Source organism: Pocillopora damicornis, chromosome 7 (genome assembly GCF_964200805.1).
Source record: "Pocillopora damicornis chromosome 7, jaPocDami1.2, whole genome shotgun sequence".
In the NCBI taxonomy this organism is placed as follows: Eukaryota; Metazoa; Cnidaria; class Anthozoa; order Scleractinia; family Pocilloporidae; genus Pocillopora; species Pocillopora damicornis.
In genome coordinates, this window is record NC_142676.1 from 10,680,671 (window position 1) to 10,700,937 (window position 20,267).

At 38.1% G+C, this 20,267-nt stretch overlaps 1 protein-coding gene across 1 annotated transcript; it reads right to left on the reverse strand.

Annotated features, from left to right (window-relative positions):
* Window positions 1-8,694: 8,694 nt before the first annotated feature.
* Window positions 8,695-15,410, reverse strand: LOC149042515 (uncharacterized). The gene is made up of 7 exons (XM_089213139.1): window positions 15,338-15,410; window positions 14,413-14,690; window positions 13,965-14,079; window positions 13,476-13,598; window positions 11,172-11,202; window positions 10,559-10,685; window positions 8,695-9,679 (listed from the first exon to the last, which is right to left on the reverse strand). Exons 1-7 carry the CDS (start codon window positions 15,408-15,410, stop codon window positions 9,161-9,163), a joined length of 1,266 nt encoding a protein of 421 aa, XP_089069265.1. The 3' UTR covers window positions 8,695-9,160.
* Window positions 15,411-20,267: the final 4,857 nt, after the last annotated feature.

Consider the following 20,267-nt stretch of genomic DNA (forward strand, 5'->3'; position numbering starts at 1 on the left):
GTAAATTGTGATGAAGAGGGGGTTCTCAAAACCCAGATATGAAAGTTTTAAGCTAACGTAGGATTTGTGGGGGGAGGAAGGCGGGTTCAAACCGAAAAAATCTCCTATTGGAGGAGCATGAATATTTTTGGAACAACACATAAATCATCATAAAATATACAAGTCAGTCTTTTAATTATCTAGTCCGTTTCCTTCCCAAGAGCAAGGGGAGAAATTACATTACAGTCTAGTGTGACAGGGAAGAAGCGGGCTGGTTACAATAGATTTAACCATATCCACATTGAATGCAAACAAAAGTTACTTGTCGAAATATTTGGTACTTAATTTTTTTAATTACATGGTTTTTGCTGTCTTTTTCAATGAGGTCTCATGTTACAGATACAAAATGTTCATTTACTGTTTAAACACACCCACATCGTAATAATTAGCAACCAGTTTTGAGCAAAATTGGAAATTATAACCCGCTTAGCTTCCTTCAACCTGGTGAAGAGCTTGATGTTTCGATGGATCGAAATTATCCAATCACAATTAAGACGACAATCACCCAATAGGCTACTCGGAAAAAGGACCAATTCCATTACGAGTAAATGTCAACATGTTTACTAACTGAAAGAAAAACAAGTTGAAGTGTTTGATAGGTAGTGTAGCAAGAACGCGATGTCGGCGAAGGAACAGAGGAGTTGCAATAACCAGAAAGAGCCCGTGAATAATTCAAAGGAGAAGGATGATCGAAAAAAGAAAGAAAAAAGATCGAAAAGATCTGTTCTTACCTCCACTGGAAAGAAATATCAGCCTCGAAACGACTTTCCTGTCGCATTAGTGACTAGTTCAAAACGAATGTCAGTTGAAGGTTTCCAAACTGCGAGTAGTCCTTGTGGAAGCTCACCTAAGAGACATCCAAAAATTGACTCGGGAACTCCACCAGGTCATCTGATTGCATATGTTTACGAGGTGACATCACTGAAACGAAATCGCTCGAATACGTTAGATTACTTTAATCTCACACTTCAGTGTTCATCTGCCAACTATCGTCGTATTTGCTTCTCTCGCGCCAAACGACAGCTCTTTGTGGAAAGACAGGAGAGCAAAACTGCCGTCAAGTTGCAACGACTCATCCTTGCTAAAGACGGTGAAACCATCTTTATGAATGATATGACTAAAGTGTCCTCGCCAAATAGTTCGGAGTACAACTTCCAATATCAAGATATCGACTACCCTATATTTGATTCCCTGACGGCGGTCGTGGAGAATGCTGTAGATATGGGGCAAGTCAAGTCTTATTACAGAATGTGATCATTGCGGTAGTACTTCCAGAAGCTCCTCTTGTGAAATTGTGACTTTAGTTAAGTTTCCTGTCCGGAATAAGCAAGGAGGCAGTGACAAAAACCGAAAGATTTAGTCGCTTTATGGTGTTCAAAGATGTACTAGAAAAAATGATCGGTTAAATTAAAGGAAGTAATGACGATGTCATCTTAGAAAAGTTACTTATGTTGGAAAATTTTCAACTTTATTACAATAATCAAAAATTCGTCAAGGATGTTACGATTTAGTTCAGTCGCAACCATTTCAAAACGGTTTAAAAAATTCTGATGTTTCGGTAGTACTTTCAGAAGCTCCTCTTGCGAAATTGTCACATAAATTAAAGCTCTTGTCTAGAATAAAAAAGGAAGCAGTCACAAAACTGAAAGATTTAGCTGCTATATGGTGATCAAAGATGCATTGGGAAAAACAATGGTTCGGTTGAAAGAGTTCCTCACAATGTCATCTTTGGAAAGTTACTTGTGTTAGAAAATTTTCGTTTCTGAACAACACAAGAATGAAACATAGCAAACAAGAGTAGAACGAACGAATGCGGACTGATTGAAATTTACTTTACATTCAAACGGTATAAGTGATTGCATGAAGATAAAAAATGGGTTTCATGTATAAAATATCTAATTGCTTGGAGATGTAATCGTTTTGACGTTTTGGGAAAAACGGCATTTGGAAAAACGTAGTGCGCGTCATTAGTTTTCATTTCTACTATAGTAGAATTATAAAGGCCCGCCTCATCTAGGGCAGAAGGGATCTGGGAGTAATAATGGAATAAGGAAAAATGTAATAAATATGTGAACGAAACAAAGGATATAATAAAACATTTACCTGGAGAACAGTTAGCTGCTGTGAAAAAAGAAGGCAAGATTACGAAAATGAGATGGCGCTTGAAATCAGCAGGCATGATGAATGGCTGAAGTACTTAGTGAAGTTTAGCTTTGCTTGCGCTTTAAGTCTCACATTTAAGTCGCTCTCAAGTTGTATGTGCTGCATCAACTCGAATCTGTTTTTACTTTACAATAAAACGTTGCGCAACTGGGTGATACAATAGACTTCCAGCCTCCATCTGTCTGACAGAACTTGGGTTCATTGGTTCTTTATTAGGTTCTAGCCAATTGTAACGGCCTGTTAAACAGATGGGTTTTTTCTTTTCTGTAGCTTAATCATAAAGGGACTGGAAAGGAAACCAGAACAGAACCTCAGAGATATGGATTTCTAATTAAATTGCAGAGGCCTCCTCCCTCGAAAAATTTGAAAATTCAAATGCGTTCTAATGCCTTTCCGTGAGGTTTGGAGCACTTCTCAAATAATATATTTTATCATAGAAAAAAACCAAAAAGTCCTTTTAAAAAGGTACTTATTTGAAAGAAGACCGTCATAATTAAGACCATTAAATCAAGATCTAAATGGGTGGGGAAGTGGGGGGGGGGGGGGAGGTGTGTCGGCTGACGTTTAATTTTTTCCGATTTTGACAGTTAACAATTCAATTTTCGGGATCTTTGACGGTTGGTGGTTACATTTTAGGGCCGGTGGTAATCAGGAACGTATCTCTTCGTTAAGTTTAGGATCATAGTGCGTTTTTCAGCATTTGCCATAAAGTATTAACTATTTTGAGGACTTATCAGTTTCCCTTTAATTAGCTAATTAGGCGTACTTACAATACTTCCAACAATAATTTGATTAATTTCGAACGACAGTTTACTTCTGTAAACTTTTGTTTAAAGCTATTTTTGTTTGGTCGATTGTCTGCAAGCTGTCACATTTGGCGATTAATACTACCATATTCGAGAGCGCCTTCATATCAGGGCAGCTCGTTGACACTTGGTGCAACATAGGTGCCTTGTCTCAGCCGTTGTCACTCGTCCTGATTACACAGTCAAAACTGCGAATCCGACTCCATTTACTTCTCTTTTCCACTTAATTCCTCACTAACTAGTTAAAAAACTACTTCACTGCTGACTTAGTGATTCCATCTGATATTAATAATAATAATAATTATTTATTTTTTATAGCGTATTTTCCTAACGTCGAAAGGCGCTTTACAGTGTCAAATTATCATAACCTATAATTAAATAAAAAATTGAAGTCTAAAAATATGCTTGTTGAAAAAAATTAGTCTTAAGCTTAGCTTTAAAAATAGAGACAGATGTGCTGCTTTTAATCTCAAATGGAACCGAGTTCCAGAGGTAAGGCGCGCACACTGAGAAAGCCCTCAGGCCAGTCAATTTAAGCTTGTGTGTTGGTTGCTCCAGTAGTTGGTCAGCAGACCTGAGAGCTCGTCTAGGAACATAAGGACTGATGAGCTCAGTCAAGTACGCTGGAGCCGCACCATGGAATGCCTTGAAGGTGTAAAGTAAAATCTTAAAAGTGATGCGCTGACGGACGGGGAGCCAGTGTAGCTCAATAAATAGTGGTGTAACATGATCAAGCTTTTGCTTGCAAGTGATCACTTTTGCCACTGCGTTCATAACATATTGTAGTCTCTGAATAAGATAATCAGGTAGGCCATAAAGAAGTGAATTACAATGATCTAAGCGAGACATTACTAATACATGCACTAGTGTTTTGGTTGAGTTAATACTAAGGCATGGACGTATGCGACTAATGTTTCTGATGTGATAGAAAGCGGTATTACATCGATAATTGACGTGTCCCTCGAAACTCATGGCATCGTCGAAGATGGCACCAATGTTCCGTGCGCTATATGTGGGCTCTACAGTGGCATCACCCACAGTTATCGAATCTAATGGTGGCTTAAGGCGATGTTTTCCATGCAGAACCAGGAGTTCAGTCTCGTTGTTGTTTAACCGGAGATTATTTAAAAGGTAAAGGTAAAAGGTAAAAAAGGTAAAGTCCAAATATAGGATTGGGCCCGACACAGACCCCTGAGGAAGACCGCAGGTCAGTTGACGATCAGAGGAACTAGTATCTCTGATTTGGAAGAACTGTGAACGACTGGACAGGTAAGACTCAAACCAAGTGTAGGCAGAGCCCTGAACACCACTGCACTGGGAGAGACGCGATAGTTGGATGCCATGATCCACTGTGTCGAACGCTGCCGACAGGTCCAACAGTACTAACATCACACACTTTCCATCATCCAGAGCACGTAGCACATCGTTATGCACTCGCAAAAGTGCTGATTCTGTGCTATGGCCCAGTGCTATGGTCTCTTCAAGTTTATTTTCTCGCAGATGGGAAATGAATTGACTCGCGACTACCTTCTCGCAGCACTTGCAGAGAAACATCAGGTTGGAAATCGGTCTGAGATTCTTATATAGTTGCTAATCAAGTGATGGTTTCTTGAGAGAGGGCCTGACAATGGCTCGTTTCATGTCTGAAGTCAGCGTGGAGTTCTGCAAAGAACAGTTCACAACCTTCGTAAACGAAAGAAGCAGAACATAGCAGTTTTTGAGGACTGACGCACGTATCGGATCTAGCATTCAGGACTTCAAAGTCGATCTAAGAACCAGGTCAGACAGTTCATCACACTATACTGACTTGAGGTGATTAAACCCAGGGCCACTGTACAGCAGTTCAACTTGGGCGTGATTTGTAGTATCCTTTTTTTCCTGCAACTCTACACGTATTGTGGTGATCTTTTAAATAAAATAATTAGCAAATGCATTTTCTAGGGACTCATCATCCATAGAATCAGGTAGTTTAGGTTCACTTTTACAATGAAGAAGCTTGTCAAAAATAGAGAATAAGCGTTTGGGATCATATTGGTTTTCGTCAATAATCCTCGAATAATAGGCCGTCTTTGCCTGCAAAATAAATTCGTTTACCACCTGACACTGGTCAACGAAACGCTCGCGATCGACCGTAAGTCCAGTCCTTCGCCAACGTCGTTCCAGTGCCCTTCTTTTTTGTTTCTCCTAACGGATGTCTTCAGTGTACCAAGGTGCTGAAGGGCGAATCGTAATAGTGCGCGTTTTCAGGGGTGCGTGCTTATCGAGCAGGCCAATTAGCGTAGTATTGTAAAGCGTTATGAGATACTCTAGATCATGACCGGCTTTATCAACTGTGCTAATTAAGGGTGAATCAGAGATGTCGTCTCTCAACTCTTGGAGATCAATTGACTTCAGTTTTCGATAATTGAATTCTTTACGCTCGAACGCTTCTTTAGGTAGTGCCAGAGAACAGCTGATAACGTAATGGTTAGAAATGACTGGGTCGAAAACATCAAAGTCCCGAGCTGTACTCTCATCATTTCTGGTGATGACTAGATCTAGGGTATTACCACTCCTGTGGGTGGGAACCCAGACGTGTTGCTTCAAGTTAAAAGCTTCAAGTAGACGGAGAAACCGTTGTGCAGATCGATCACTAGCGTCATTTACGTGCAAATTGAAGTCACTGACAACCAACAGAAAGCTAGGTACAATAGCTAGAGACTCCAAGAAAGTAGGCAGTTATTCAAAGAATTTCGCAGATGATGAGGTACCTTCTGCCATTGTTTGTGACCTACAAACAATAATAAGGCGCAAGCATAACGAGGAATGTTTCAGTAAGACATTCGTAAATTCAAAGGATTTAAAATTGGTCACAATGCCATGCTTCTCGAGGCGAACCACGGTCTTATGCATGACACCGATTCCGCCCCCAACGTCAGAAACCCTTGGAACATTGTAGAATTCATAATCGGTCGGACAAAAGTCACGTATAATTAATTCATCAGTTTCTTTGGCAAGCCGAGTCTCAGTTGCAGCAAAGACATCGATATTACGGTCCACGGTAAGATCCTTCAGAGAGGGTGTCTTATTCCTCACTGATCGTAGATTAAGGAGAGAAAATCGCATGGATTTTGATGTTGGTAGTGTAGGATTCATAGGCTCACGAGCAATGATAATGTTGTTATGGCCAGATGAGTTGATTTGCATATACGCTCGATTCGGTTCACCGATCATGCCGGCTGCATTAGTAAAAGATTCACTACCTCGCAGTGCCGGAGTTATTGGCTTAATCCGGTGTATTTTGGTAATAGCCGTTCCTCCTCGTCTACTTCTGGTCCTCCTAACAATACCAGCGGATTTGATGGTATTCCAAGCTAGAACAGGAAGAGATTTCATATGCTGATGACGGCAATGGCGCGTAGCTAGAATTACTGGTACCGCAGATAGCAACGTAGCGAGAGGAGAAAATTCCTTGAGTAGACCAGCATGACAGGATTCAGTAGGGCACAAGGAAGCTTTACACCTTGAGGAAAATCAGTGGTATGGACTCACAAGGAATAAAATCTAAACAACTGTAGAGAGCTAAAAATAAGCAGCCCGCAATGGCGCCAGTTACATGCATACATACTTATTACATACATATTCATTATGACGGATGGGTGAAATTGTAATATGGTGCGTAAGGTCCTAACTTGGTGATCGTAGAAATCCGCGTTTTACTGCAGTCGACAAAAGTACTCTCAAACGCTTTTTGAATGCTTTGGCAAGGAGTGGCGAAGTAAATTTAAAGATAACATTTTGCTGAGGCTCAAATTTGTCGTTTAGATATTTACACAGAATGTTTAATTGTAAGAAAACAACCTTATGATAAAATGAACTTTAATTTAATACCACCCTCTTAATACTAACATTGAAAGAAATGTATAGCAGATGGTAAGGAGAACTTACGCTGCGATCCAAGGAATAAAGGGTATATGGGACCTAGAGTAGTAGGTTCTCAGAAAGTTTTGAAAATGCTATGCCTGAATGTGGGAAAATGATTTTTGCCAATTTTACTGTACCCTAGGCATTAAACATTTTAAAGAAACAATACTACACGTGTGTGAGATATTATAAAAATAACGATTATTCAATTATTCAATTATTCAATTATTATTCAAAATAACGAAATTCAAGATTTCTCTCCTTGTGAAAAGTTTGGGTTAGATTTTTTCCATTGTTATTTCCATGCTTGTATTTCTTGTAAACATTTTTCTTAATAAGTTTATTTCTAATTTTAGTGAGCTATAATTGATGATAAACATTTTTCAGGCTGTTCTGTACTAAATTTTCTTTGGGATCTTTCCCTAGTTTCCAGGCTACTTCAATTTATACATATTTTAAAAGCAACTGATAAAAACAGTATTAAGGACCATTGTGACTGTTCTCAAAAAATTAACCAGCTGTAAAATAGAAATCATGTGAGAAGTAACATCAGCTCATAAGTCAAAGGGCTGTTCCTGCCAGAGCTTATCCAGCTTTTATTGCTATACAGCAACTAAGGGCCTGTTATTTCCCGTACTCTGCCACCAACTTCTATTGGGTGGGATACCAATCTATTTCAAGGTTAACCCTTGGCGCCCTAAAACCAGGATGCATATCTCCCCACTGCTCTCCATGTTTTCTAAAGAGTCAAGGAGGAGAATTAGTATAATAATCCAGAGCTTTAGTGGGTGATTAGTTCCTTGATTTGGGTGACCTTAATGTTTGATCCAGGGGTGACATTGTAAGAGAAATTAGATGCTTGTCACTCTTAGGGGTCAAAGGTTTAAGAAGTGTTCATCCATTTTTTAATTGTTTAATTCTTGTAGAGGACAATGGATTCCGAGAATAGGAAAAGAAAGGCTTTGAGCTTTTTAGTGGATGGGAGGGATGTAAAAAACCAACACAAAAGACATTGCAACAGCCTATTGGAATATAAGAACATATCGTATGGAGCTAATTGAGATTTTAAAGCTACCACAAATAACCTGCCTGGGGGCTGAAATAGATGAGACATGTAATTGGTTTAGGGACCACTGCAGGTTTTTCAGCGAGAGAAAAATCAGGGCAGAAGAAAAGTCACCCGAGGAATATGTGTGCTGACCTCGTTCTGAGGCTAGGCGTCAAAAAAGAGTTATCAGCAAAACAAAGAATTATGAGAATTTGCAGCTATTTTTTCTCTCATGTTAGTGATCCCGAAGCACCATTTATTAGTCTGGAAGGTGCAGTAGCATAAATTCAGTTTGAAATTTTTATGTCTCCGGGAGAAAACTAAAGTGAAAAAAGTGAAAAGCGATAAAAAGAGAATTGTATGTGGCTTTCATTTCGAAGAATATCATTTTAAGAGAGAGTCTGACCGTGAGGGAAGGGAAAACGGTGGCCAGCAACGGAGATACGGTTCTGAGAATTAGTTGGAGATTTGCAACGAAAGGGTGAATAAAGTGGGAGAGAGGAAAGAGCGTAGAAAAGAGGGCACCCATGTAAAACGGGTGATATGGCGGAGAGACAAGATTAGTTACGGAAGATTGTTACATGTAAGTAACAAGTCCAAGGTAGTTATCAGATAAGTGCCCCGCCCGAACCTAGATGAGCTGATACTCCAGAACTGTTCGACTACATCACACTGAAGGGAATGAAAGATAAAACTGCAACAAACTAGTCTATTTTATTGAAGTGTCGTCTCAATTTCATTTAGGCCAGAAAGCAGAGCTGTTCCTTTCCAACTCGATCCTTTAAAGATTATAGTCATACATAACAATCGAAACGCAGTGGGAGAGATTTTGACCCGTCAACCTCTTCCTCAAAGGATACACCTTCTGAAATTTGAGGATAATATTGGAAAACATCATTGGCCAATAATAGTTTCTACCACAAAGTAAGGGAGTTGGACACCTCTGTTATCATATAATATTTGAATGCTGTTTGATATGCCGTTTTACATGAAAAAGTGTTTCACTTGGTATCTGAAATTTACCTATAAAGAATAGAAAGAATGGCTAGAGATTGATCCAGGGTAAAACCAAAGTTATATACGGAAATAAGTCCCCATCCGAGGGGTTGCACTTAAAACAGGGAAAACTATATATTGAAAATTGCAAGTATTATTGTTTTGTGTTTTTACTTTCTTTTTTTTGGCGAAAATTGAGTCATATTTATTGTACCAAGATGTATCCCATTGCTTTGATCTGTTTCTTTCCATTATCTGTTTCATGATTGGCCTCATTACCACACGAGTTTAAATTGTCAGGCCTCCCTCCTGTGCCAAATCCGATCCTTGAGTCGCACGAGGAACACTCGTCCTGGTTGTTGCTAACAATACCAATTCTGGCTTTAGAAAATCCGCTCCAACTACAAACGACATTGAACCCTTCTTTGTTGCAGTTGTTCTGTAATGAGCCTTGGAAACCAATCAACTCTTTCCACTTCTCACGACCCATTGAAGTGGCGCGGTTTTGGCCATCAGCAATCAGTGAGTGCAGAGAGTCAGCTTGCTTGTGGATGACAATAAACCTAAGTTGTTGGTTGATCTTCATACCGAGACAGATCTTGGAGAAGGATGTGTTCCAGTAGGTGGGTAGCTTTGATTCCTGTTCGTCGAACCCAGTCTCCCCTCCGGGAAGATTGTAGCCTTGATCATTTATCCAGTAACGCGCATCATAACGGAAGGTGGTCTGAAAAGTAGCAGCAATTCAATTTTTTATTTACTCCGAATTAATGGATATTTGCTGTCGAAGTTTTGTTGTGTATCTGCATTTGTTTTACCGTTGAATTAACCTTGGTGTTTACGGCATCGTGTCGTGAAGACTAAGGTCATTTTTTTCCAACACGGACCCCGCGCCGTAGATCAGTGCATATCATACCTATCTAGTTATAAGGCGTTCTGATGTGTTTTCATTTGCCCGGTAATCAAGAATTATTGATATGATAATAATTTGTGAAGAGGATGAAGGATGATAGACGTTGCTATTCCTTAAAAAATTCTTATCTCTTTTTAGATATAACAAAAACAAATTGGAGTTTGTTTGTGTCACGATAAAAGTAACCTGATCCCCCGATAAGACTCTGATATTCCTATGATCCATGATTCCTCCTCATTGGCAAGTTAATTGGCCCTAAATGTTCCATAGTCCTCCAAGAATGCTCCTCTACCTATCCCCCTTCCCCCGCTGTGTAGGGGATGAGCAATTACAGCTCTTTAAATTAGTGTGATATCTACATATCCATTAACTAGCGTGGAACTTCAACTCAGATAATATATATTCTTTGTTCCGAACAGCTTTTATCCGAATTATGATCTTAATGGTGTGCATCTCTTATCTAGCTGTTACATGATATTTAAGACAAATATAGCATATATTTATACATTCTTTTTCATTCTTTTTCAACAGTCACTACACACAATAACTCTTGAACGAGGTCTGTTCTTCATGTTTTACCTTCTCGATGAAACACAAAAGGCATACATAAGTTACATGCACGTTTTTAACTTGCAACGTTTTGAAAGAGAGCGGGTTTATAAAGGAAATTAATTATTTGATGACAGTATGCACCTTTCTGCCGTCAATCTTCATGACTGGCGTCCATCCTCCATCTCCACACCCAAAATTTCCCATGTGACAGAAAACGGACAATGGTTGGGAGTCAACAAGAAGGGTAACCACACGACTTATACTGGATCTTTTGAATCAAACGGAAAAAAAAAAGAAATACATCTAGTAATGAAAACAAAGATGGTGAAATAAAACTTGAGCTTATAAAAATAATTATCGTAGCTACAACGGTGGCAATGAAAATGATAATGGGAGAAATACTGAGTGATAATAATAATAATGATTCAACAAATAAGCAAATGAAAAGTTGATCCTTCAGACGTCAAAATCTGCGGAATATAAACACCAGCCTTTATAATATCAATGCTCGGTTATGTGTCCTTGAATGAAACAGGTGCGCGAGGGTAAAGGATATTTTCCACTTCTTCTGTGAGGACAATAATGCAATCCACTGAAATTAATCAAGGTTTAAAGGATGACTTTCTTCGCATATGGAATGTGGTTTGAAAATTGGGGTATACTGATTCGGTGCCGTGATGGGCTTAAACTGTATGCGGGTAAGTGCGATATTTGATGTACTATGAAAATAATATCGAAAATCAATTCTACTTGCATGTCATGAATTCTTTTACACGAGAGAGCTCCTGCAAGAGGTTTAAAAATATCTTTGATTAGAAGAAATTGAATTTTTTTTAACTACATCTTAATCCATCATTGGGAAACTATACTGACTGCAATCTGATTGATTGACAGAAGAATTTGTTCATGTTCCAAGTTCTGCTTTTTGGCTGGAAAGATTTCTCAGTTTTCATTCACTTTATTTGGCAGCATGTATGTTTTCTTCAAAGTCGAAGAAAAGCTTTAAGCTAATAAGCAATTTACTTGATGAAGTTGAGTATAATATCTACAAATATCAAAACCGAGATCTGAGTTGTCTTCTGAAGCCAAAGAATGAGGGAGATCGCGCAGACACAGACACAAGATTTCATAAATCGCGATTTCATGCGAAAACCGAATTCAGCCATTTTCTCATTGCAAGGATCTTTAAAAAATCCGAGTTTGCAAACGTTTTAAAGCAGTCCACGGAAGAGGGCCTTAGAAACTTATAAGGGTTGCACGGCTCAGAAGAAGAGCAGTGCTATCGTCAAAATTCTTACTTAGACTTTTCGCCAGCTGATTTTCCTCTACATTTCGACCCCAACGTTTACCTTTACATTCTCGTCCATTTCCAGTGAATCCAGGTTTACATGTACAGTTGTAAGACCCTTTGGTATTGTTGCAAAATGCATCAGATCTGCATTTGTATAGCCCACGAGCACATTCGTTGTTATCTGAACAAAAAAATACACAAATAACTAAAAAAAAATTATCGTTAAAAAAAAAAATATATATATATAGAAGCACCAACAACTGTAAAAACAAGTATAAATGGGTAGGTCTCCTTTACGTACTGTTCTTGATATGGTAAACGTAGTTTTTGTTTTATCAGAAAGTATCAAATTAGAAAATCTGCCTCCTTTGCACAACATTCTCAAAGTAATGCTCACCCTCGCATTCTCTTCCACTGCCAGTGAATCCAGGTTTACATGTACAGCTGTAAGACCCTTTGGTATTGTGGCAATAGGCATCAGGGCTGCAAGAGTGTGACCCTCCGACACACTCATCGACGTCTATAGACATAGAGCCGACAAGCAATTGACGGAAATATATAAAAGATTTTAAAAGTCAGCAGCACTACTTGATATTCGTATCTGATTTGGACAGCATTAATATTAGTCGTTGAGAACATCAAATAGGTTTCTGTAACCATACAACAGTCTGTCCAACAAAGGGATGAATGAAACTAAACAGTGAGGAGTACATTGATACAAACTGATGCAAAAACACCTAGGTGATCAAGAATAACATTTTTCAATGCGGTTTCGGCCATATATATCTCTGCCCGCGTTCAGTTTCACTATACATTTTCTCGCTGAGAGGATCGAGATCTAAGTTACCCACCCCTTTGTGGATGATTTGCTAATGTAGACTTTATTTTTTATCATATAATTGCTAAGAGATCAACCGCCTATCTTCACATTTACGTCCATTTCCCGTGAATCCATGTTTGCACGAGCAATTGTATGAACCTTTAGTATTGTTGCAAAACGCATCAGAGCTGCATTTGTGTAGTTCAAAAACACATTCGTTGACGTCTGAGCAAATACATTACAAAAAATAAATAAAAACAAAATTATCGTACCAAAAAAATATACATATATATGTATAGAAGCACCAACAACCAACAAAAATTGGGTAGGCCTCCTTTACTTACTGTTCTCAATATGGTTAAAGTAGTTTTTGTTTTATCAGAAAGTTCCAAATTAAAAAATCCGCCTCATTTGCTCAACATTCTCGACAGTAATGCTCACCCGCGCAGTCTCTTCCACTCCCATTGAATCCAGGTTTGCATGTACAGTTGTAAGACCCTTTGGTATTGTTGCAATAGGCATCAGGGCTGCAAGTGTGTGACCCTTCGACACACTGATCGATGTCTATAGATATAAAGCCGACCAATAATTGACGAAAATATATAAAAGATTTAAAAGGTCAGCAGCATTACTTGATATTCGTATTTGATTTGGACAGCATTAATATTTATTGTTGAGAACATATTGCATAGGTTTCTGTAGCCATAAGACAGTCTGTCCAACAAAGGGTGAGTGAAACTAAACAGTGAGGATTACATTGATACAAATTGATGCAAAAACACTTTGGTAATCAAGAATAACATTTTTCAATGTGGTCTCGTCCATATATTTTCACTATACATTTTCTTGCTGAGAGGATCGAGATCTAAGTTACCATTCCTTTGTGCATGATTTGCAAATGTAAGTTTTTTTTTTATTGCATAATTGTTAAGAGATCCAACACCTGCCTTTACATTCCCGTCCGTTTCCCGTGAATCCATGTTTGCATGTGCAATTGTATGAACCTTTGGTATCGTTGCAAAACGCATCAGAGCTGCATTTGTGTAGCCCATGAACACATTCGTTAATGTCTGAACAAATATATAAAAACAAACTTATCGTCCTGGAAAAAAATATCGAGAGGCACCAACAACTGTGAACACAACAATAATTAGGTAGGCTTCCTTCTTCATATATGAATAGGAGTAAGGAGAAGGGAGATGATGAGAAGTAATAACAAAACAAAAAAAAAGAAAAATTCGCGATCGAATTGTGTTTGTAAAGAAACCGCAACAAAGGCCTGTTGTCGTTGGATTCTTACGGACTAGTAAGAGATCTTTAAGCCAACAGACGAAGCTCCTTTATTCTTCGAGATCCAATTAACAAGCACCGTGGTAAAGTTTATCCTTTTTTGTTAAACTGTAGACCTCAAGATATCAACATTGAAGTTGTGTTACCTCTTTCGCAAAGTGGACCCTCAAATCCAGCGGTACACAGGCACCGATAACCTTTCTTAGTAAATCCGCTTTGACAAGTAGCATTGTTCTTACAAGAATTTTGAACACAATTACTCTGACAGAAAGAAACAAACCGTTGTCATTGTCAGTATAATCATTATAATCATTTTCATCGTCTAATAATCAACCACACCGCTACCATCATCAACATCGTCATCGTTATCCTTGTCATCATGGTTGTTCTCCTATTTCTATATTTATCCATTAACTTTGAAATGCTTTGTCTCTAAGGAGATTCTGGTGAAGAGCACAGACACAACATTACCGCTAATGTCTTGAAAGAGGGAAGGCAACTCAAGTTCGAAATTAAAGGTGAATACGAGACTCAGAGTTTTAAAAAGAAAAACAAAATAAACCAATCTTAATCTTGAATTGAAAGCTACATTACCTCAGCTGCGTGATAAGAATAGATTTCTTGGTCTATCAACTTTTTTTCGTGTCCTTCATGAGTAGCATTGTTCAGTTCACATTTATAGTTTCCATTTCCATTTGCTCGTAAACAAAGATTAATGCTGACACAGTCGGGCTCCATATAACACAAGTTTTCACAGAACCTGGAAACTGTTATTTCTACGGTGCGAATTGTGTGGTTTATGAGGCGCTTCCCTTCAAATGCTTTCTCAGGCCCAAACTCCAAATTACGACACTGGTCCGCGATGCAGACATCTTTGAAATAGAAATAATAATACATGAAACGTAACATTATTGCTTATGGTGATATGTTAAGAATTACGGAAAACTTGATAGTTGACGTTTCATCATCAGTTGTATTAGACTTTAATTTTTCTCTTCGTCTATCTTATTTCTTCAAGGAAAGGGATATACAAACCCTCGACAGTGTCTCGGGTGTTGTTATGAGAGTATATAAACACGGCAACAATTCTCTGTTGTTCTTAAATTGAAAACTATTTCATTTCTGTTTGGCTTGTTTTAAGGGTTTGATTTAAAGGCGGGTTTCTCGGAGAGACGGCAATCTCTGGACTGCTTGGGTCAGTGGAGGAAGACGACTAAGGGGGTTCAAATTACTCGGCAGAAGTTCTGACATCGATTTTTTAATCGTCTGCGCTTCGCTTTGTAGAATTCTAACTTAATCAATGCACATACGGACACGAAAATGTAAAATTTCTTCTAAGTACTATCTGTGGGTTGATAACTGAATATTTTAACAATTCTTCAGTTAATATAGGTGGAAAAAGCTAATTTTGTGACTTAATTACGAATTCTTACAATTAAATTAGTTTCCCAGAAAAGGAAAAACGAATATTCAAACCAAAGGTAAACATGAATTGGATATAAGTCATACTGAAACTAACCTTGTGATCTGACAGCCCTTTGTATCATAAAGCAGAGCTCCAATAAGAGAAGGGAGACAGAAACAGAATACATGATACAGAGCACGATTAGAAAAGTTCTGGTCCATTAAACATATGCTTAAGAAAATAATTATTTACTTGATATTACTTATCATGACAGGGGAAATTTGAAGCAATGGAAATTAGGCTGTCGCCGGTTAAACCAATGACAGTCAAATTATTTCGTATGTCAGCTGTTCTGCTTTAGTTTTTACCAGTAGAAATGTTTGTTTAGAATGCTGCTCGGTTCAGCAATAATTTGCCTGTCAATTGCCATGATTAAGTTTTGTCGCATCATTCTGTAGCCTGACATGCTATCATGAAAAATTGATAAATAACAGTTGAAATTATGCAGCCGTGTCACACGTCAGCAAATTCACTTCCACGACACTTTTCATATCCATACCGTCGTCCCAATTTTAGGAATGATAACTGAAATTTGTTAAATGATAAGCACACTGATATTTAAACCGTTTGTGCTGAATTAGGATAAATTGGACCTGAAAGAATTGTTTTAGGTCACGTAACGTTCCAACAACTTTATATTCATAACATAGTCGAGCAGACGTTTAGACCGGTGAAGCTCCCAAAATTTCTGTGTCATAATGTAATTGACTAAATTGGTTCGTCGCTGAAAATGCGCGCGTTAAAGAAATGGATAGATGTAAACCTAGTTTGTGAAAACGAAGAATTCATTTGATGTTTTCCTGGGTTATCGTTTTTACACATGTACAACAGCTGGCATTGTGAAACTTTGCCAAATTATCATGCAACCACTGTTTATTTTGGTGGTGCTAAGAACTTCCTGTGTGTCATGATATTCGTGATGGAAAAGTTTTGATTATCGTGGAACCTTGTTACAAGCTAAGTTAGCCAATTCACCTCTGCGACACCTTACATGTCCATATTTCTGTGAATATTTCCGTTTTGCCCTTTTTTTCGCTGAAAGACTTATACAACAGCTGGGATTATGAGGCTTTGTTAAATTAACATAACGATGTTTATTTTGGTTCTCTGGTAAGAACTTCCTGTGAATCATTTTCCTTCTCCATGATTTATTGCTCCCGTTTGGCAGTAAAGGCTTCATATTAGAGGCAATAAATCAGTAGAAATTGATTTTCACAACTTCAAATTAGCTTTGTTATCTACACAAGTTTCAAACTTTTTCACACGGCATGACTTCCTATCCTCTTTCATTGCAGACATTATCGACAACTGGAATGATGCTGTAGTAAAAGTTGCTGCCTTTCTTTTTTGTTTTGTTATTGATATTTTTATCACTATTGTTTTTTATCATTTTTAGTCTCAAGAGGGAGAATTCCTCCTTCGTAAGCACTTAGCTGTTTTTTTTATCCATTTAATAATCGAAACAAGCACCTCTGTCTGACTCTAGAGGCAAAAGTTCACTTATCGATAAGAAGCTCTAACGAACGAATTTGATGAAGTAAGTCCATTATATTCCGATTTTGTAACGAGTAGGAAAATAAAAAAAGAAATGAAAATATGGGTTTTCAATTATCATAGAGTTCCATATGAAATCAAAATGTGTTATTGTTTATGGGAAGTTATTTCAGCATCGTGGTGGCGCACACGTTAAAAATGACCGTCCAAAAATATTGAACGATTATTTCTCCGCAAATGAAATCTTTGAGGAGAATTTTTTTTTCTATAAGTGGAAGTCTTTTAGCATACCTTCGATGTATTTACATTACTTCGTGTTTTCCCTCGAAAATATTGATGTTGTCAAAACAATGTGCTGTGTTTCTTGATTTGTTTTGATCACTTTTATTATTAATGAGGTTTTTTTATATTGATAAAACAACAAACCTGTCTCCTTGAAGCTGTAATGTTGCTATGGTAGCCTTAATTGTTAAACAAAACAAACCCAGTTTGATTACAGTTCTTTGGGCATTTTTGAACATCGATTTCTAGGAGACAAACAGAAAATTGTAGAAGGTATAATCCATCAAAAAGAATAGGTTTTTCCAAATAACGACACCATTTGAACCTTAACAAACTTTTGTTCCAGACTCATTTGACCCAAGCTTCTCGCGACCATCGATCCACTGTAAAAGGACGATTTTTTTAAGTTCGGGGGAAAATTGATGTAGATAGTCTTTGAAATTCTGGTGCAAATCCTAGTTGCCACCCTGGTCCCCAACTTTATTAATATTATTACCTGCTATGAACAAAATCAAGAAGTGTATCAACATCGCACTCAAAGACGTCAGCTGCACTAATCCTCTCCATGCTCTGTGAGTGAGATACTTTGTGGCTGCCACCGCTGTCCGACGATGGATAAAATTTTTATACGTAGCAGTCTCATATACCAGCCTCTTCTTGCGACAAAAGAAGAATATAAAATCAAAATGCACATCGTCAACTTAGAAAAAAAAGGGGCTAATGACTGATTCCAGTGCTGGCCAGAAACACTAAAGGGCAGCGAGCGATGGTGTGGAGGATTGGCTTTTCTATATATATGACGTGATACACTAAACTCTGAACTTTTCGGCGGCTGTTGAGATAATCATTGGGTTACGTATTCAGCGGCTTTGGTGTTAGCAGTTCTCTCAGCTGAGAATGAAAATCGACAACTGGAAGATTTTTCACTGGCCAATTTTGGCTGCTTACCTGAAAGACTTCCCCTGTCAGTAAGGACAAAGTCAATAAATGAGAATTTTGCAAATTGAAAATGATGACCATTGTTGTTTGTGCTATGTGATTCAACGCATTTTTCCATCTTAAGAGTTTGCGCCAACGCACTCTACAATTGTTATTCGAGAGTTGTCGATTCATTTATTTTCATTCTTTCATGAATTCAGCTTTTCTTCTCAGTAAAGGGCTATTGTGTTTATATGATAAACAAAATAATACATGGTTGCTTTTAGATATGGAATTTCTCTTCTTGTGTTCAACTCGACATCTCACTCGTGAGCTATCGAGTTAAACACTCTATTTATCGCTTATTGTCACGAAGTTACGGAGGTACCCTTCTTTATTCTTAACTGTCTTTAATCCTAAGCACGCTTCCTCCAACTTTCCTCTTAATTGCCTCGTACATAATGATTATAAGTAGGAATCTTTGATGAGGGTGAGCGCACATTTGATAAGTTTATGTTGTGCGTCGTCCAATTTTTATTTTACCAAACAGCTTTCATGCAGTAGGTGTCTTCACAATGACATCTCTATGCTTTAAAAAAATGCAGATAGTTTCCGATGAAAGCAAGAAAATAAACATTGAGATCTACAGAATATTCTGAAATTGTTATCTAGCAGACAGCATGGGAAACGCTTTTGAATAATTCCTACGAAGAGCCTTCGAGTCACGCCACAGATGTTAGTTTGGCGGAGTTCTGCATGGAAATGTTCGATGACGGTAAGTGACAACGACAACACTATTTTAATTTTATTTTCGGAAAAGTAATAGAGTTTCAGTTTGATAGAGCTATTGATATTTCCTCTCATGCGAGAGAGCAGAATTTCTCCTCTGTAATAGCTGAAGTTGTCACACACTGGAGCTTGTAATAATGTCAACCAACACTCAGCGTGCGACATTCAAATCTCCTACAATGAGCAAATATAATGATAAACAATCAAACGATAGACTACTAAATGTTTTGTGCCGTACAAAAGCCGTATTTGCTGATTTTAGCAAATCTCTGTGTGGTTTTCCAATCAACATTTCGCCTACATGCATATCTCTAAACTGAAATTTTCCATTCCTACAAAAAAGTCTCCAAAGTTTTTCTCGTTTCTTCGATTTCTTGATCAATCATGTTGTATAACGAGCTATAACATGCGGGTTTCTTTGGTCAAGTGACCGCTTAGAGCCAGAATTGCGTTACAGGTGCAGTTGAGAGAAGCTTGTCACAGTAACAGATTTTAAAACGCATAAAAGACAAAAATGCGATGGTACCAAAAGATTTTTTTGATGGTATTCAGAGACGAAACGATGGATTATAAAGGAGAATTCAAAATTGGTGTTGTAGCTTTCTGGCAAGGGGAGATATTTGACCTCAAAGTTGTCAAGTTGAATGAATCGCAAAGTCTTAAAACACCGTCATTTATTTTCCTCTATTGATTGACAAGCCGTCGATCAAATTGGCTGATACTTGCGTTGGACATTAACTAAGATGTAATAATATGTATGCAATATGTAAATGGTGAAATATGCATGGTGAACACCAAGAAAAACCGGGGGGGGGGGGAGGTGGTCTATCTCCTCCCGGAGATAGATAGTGTCGTAACGAGACACTAACTAACTAACGGGACACGAGACGTAGTAGCACTTCTTGAGTGTTCTAGCCGCTTCCTAAGTGCTTTACAACAGAACAGAGCACAGTCAATGCTTCTCTATTTGTTTTATAAAAAAGAATCCGTTAAATTCCCCATGCATTACAATCAATTTTCAAAACGAAGTTTATTTCAAAAGCGAACAGCATTGTCGTCAGCATGCTCTCCACTCCCATAAGGCACGCTACAATAAGCCAATCAGAATCATTTTTAGAATGGTTCAAACAATCTGACAACTAAAGCTGTCAAAAGTATCAAACTATCAAAGTTCACAAACCATCAAAATTCACAATCTGCAATAGTTCACAAACTGAAATAGTTCAGCAGGCCGAATTTAACACATTTTCCCGAAGTGTTTCAGTCTTAATACAGAATCTGCAAGTGAAGTGTTCAGTGAAGTCCGGCCAAATTTTGGCTCATAAAAACATGCTAGTTTTTTCACATGACAAACAAACTGCTCGTCGAGGCATGTGTGATGTGAATGAACGACAGTCGAATCCACAGGAACATGAAGATTGGTCGGTATGACAGCGCCGTAAAACTCGTCTGCTGTGACTGATGTGGCCTTCCACTTAACGAATCGGAAAGGATATCAGAG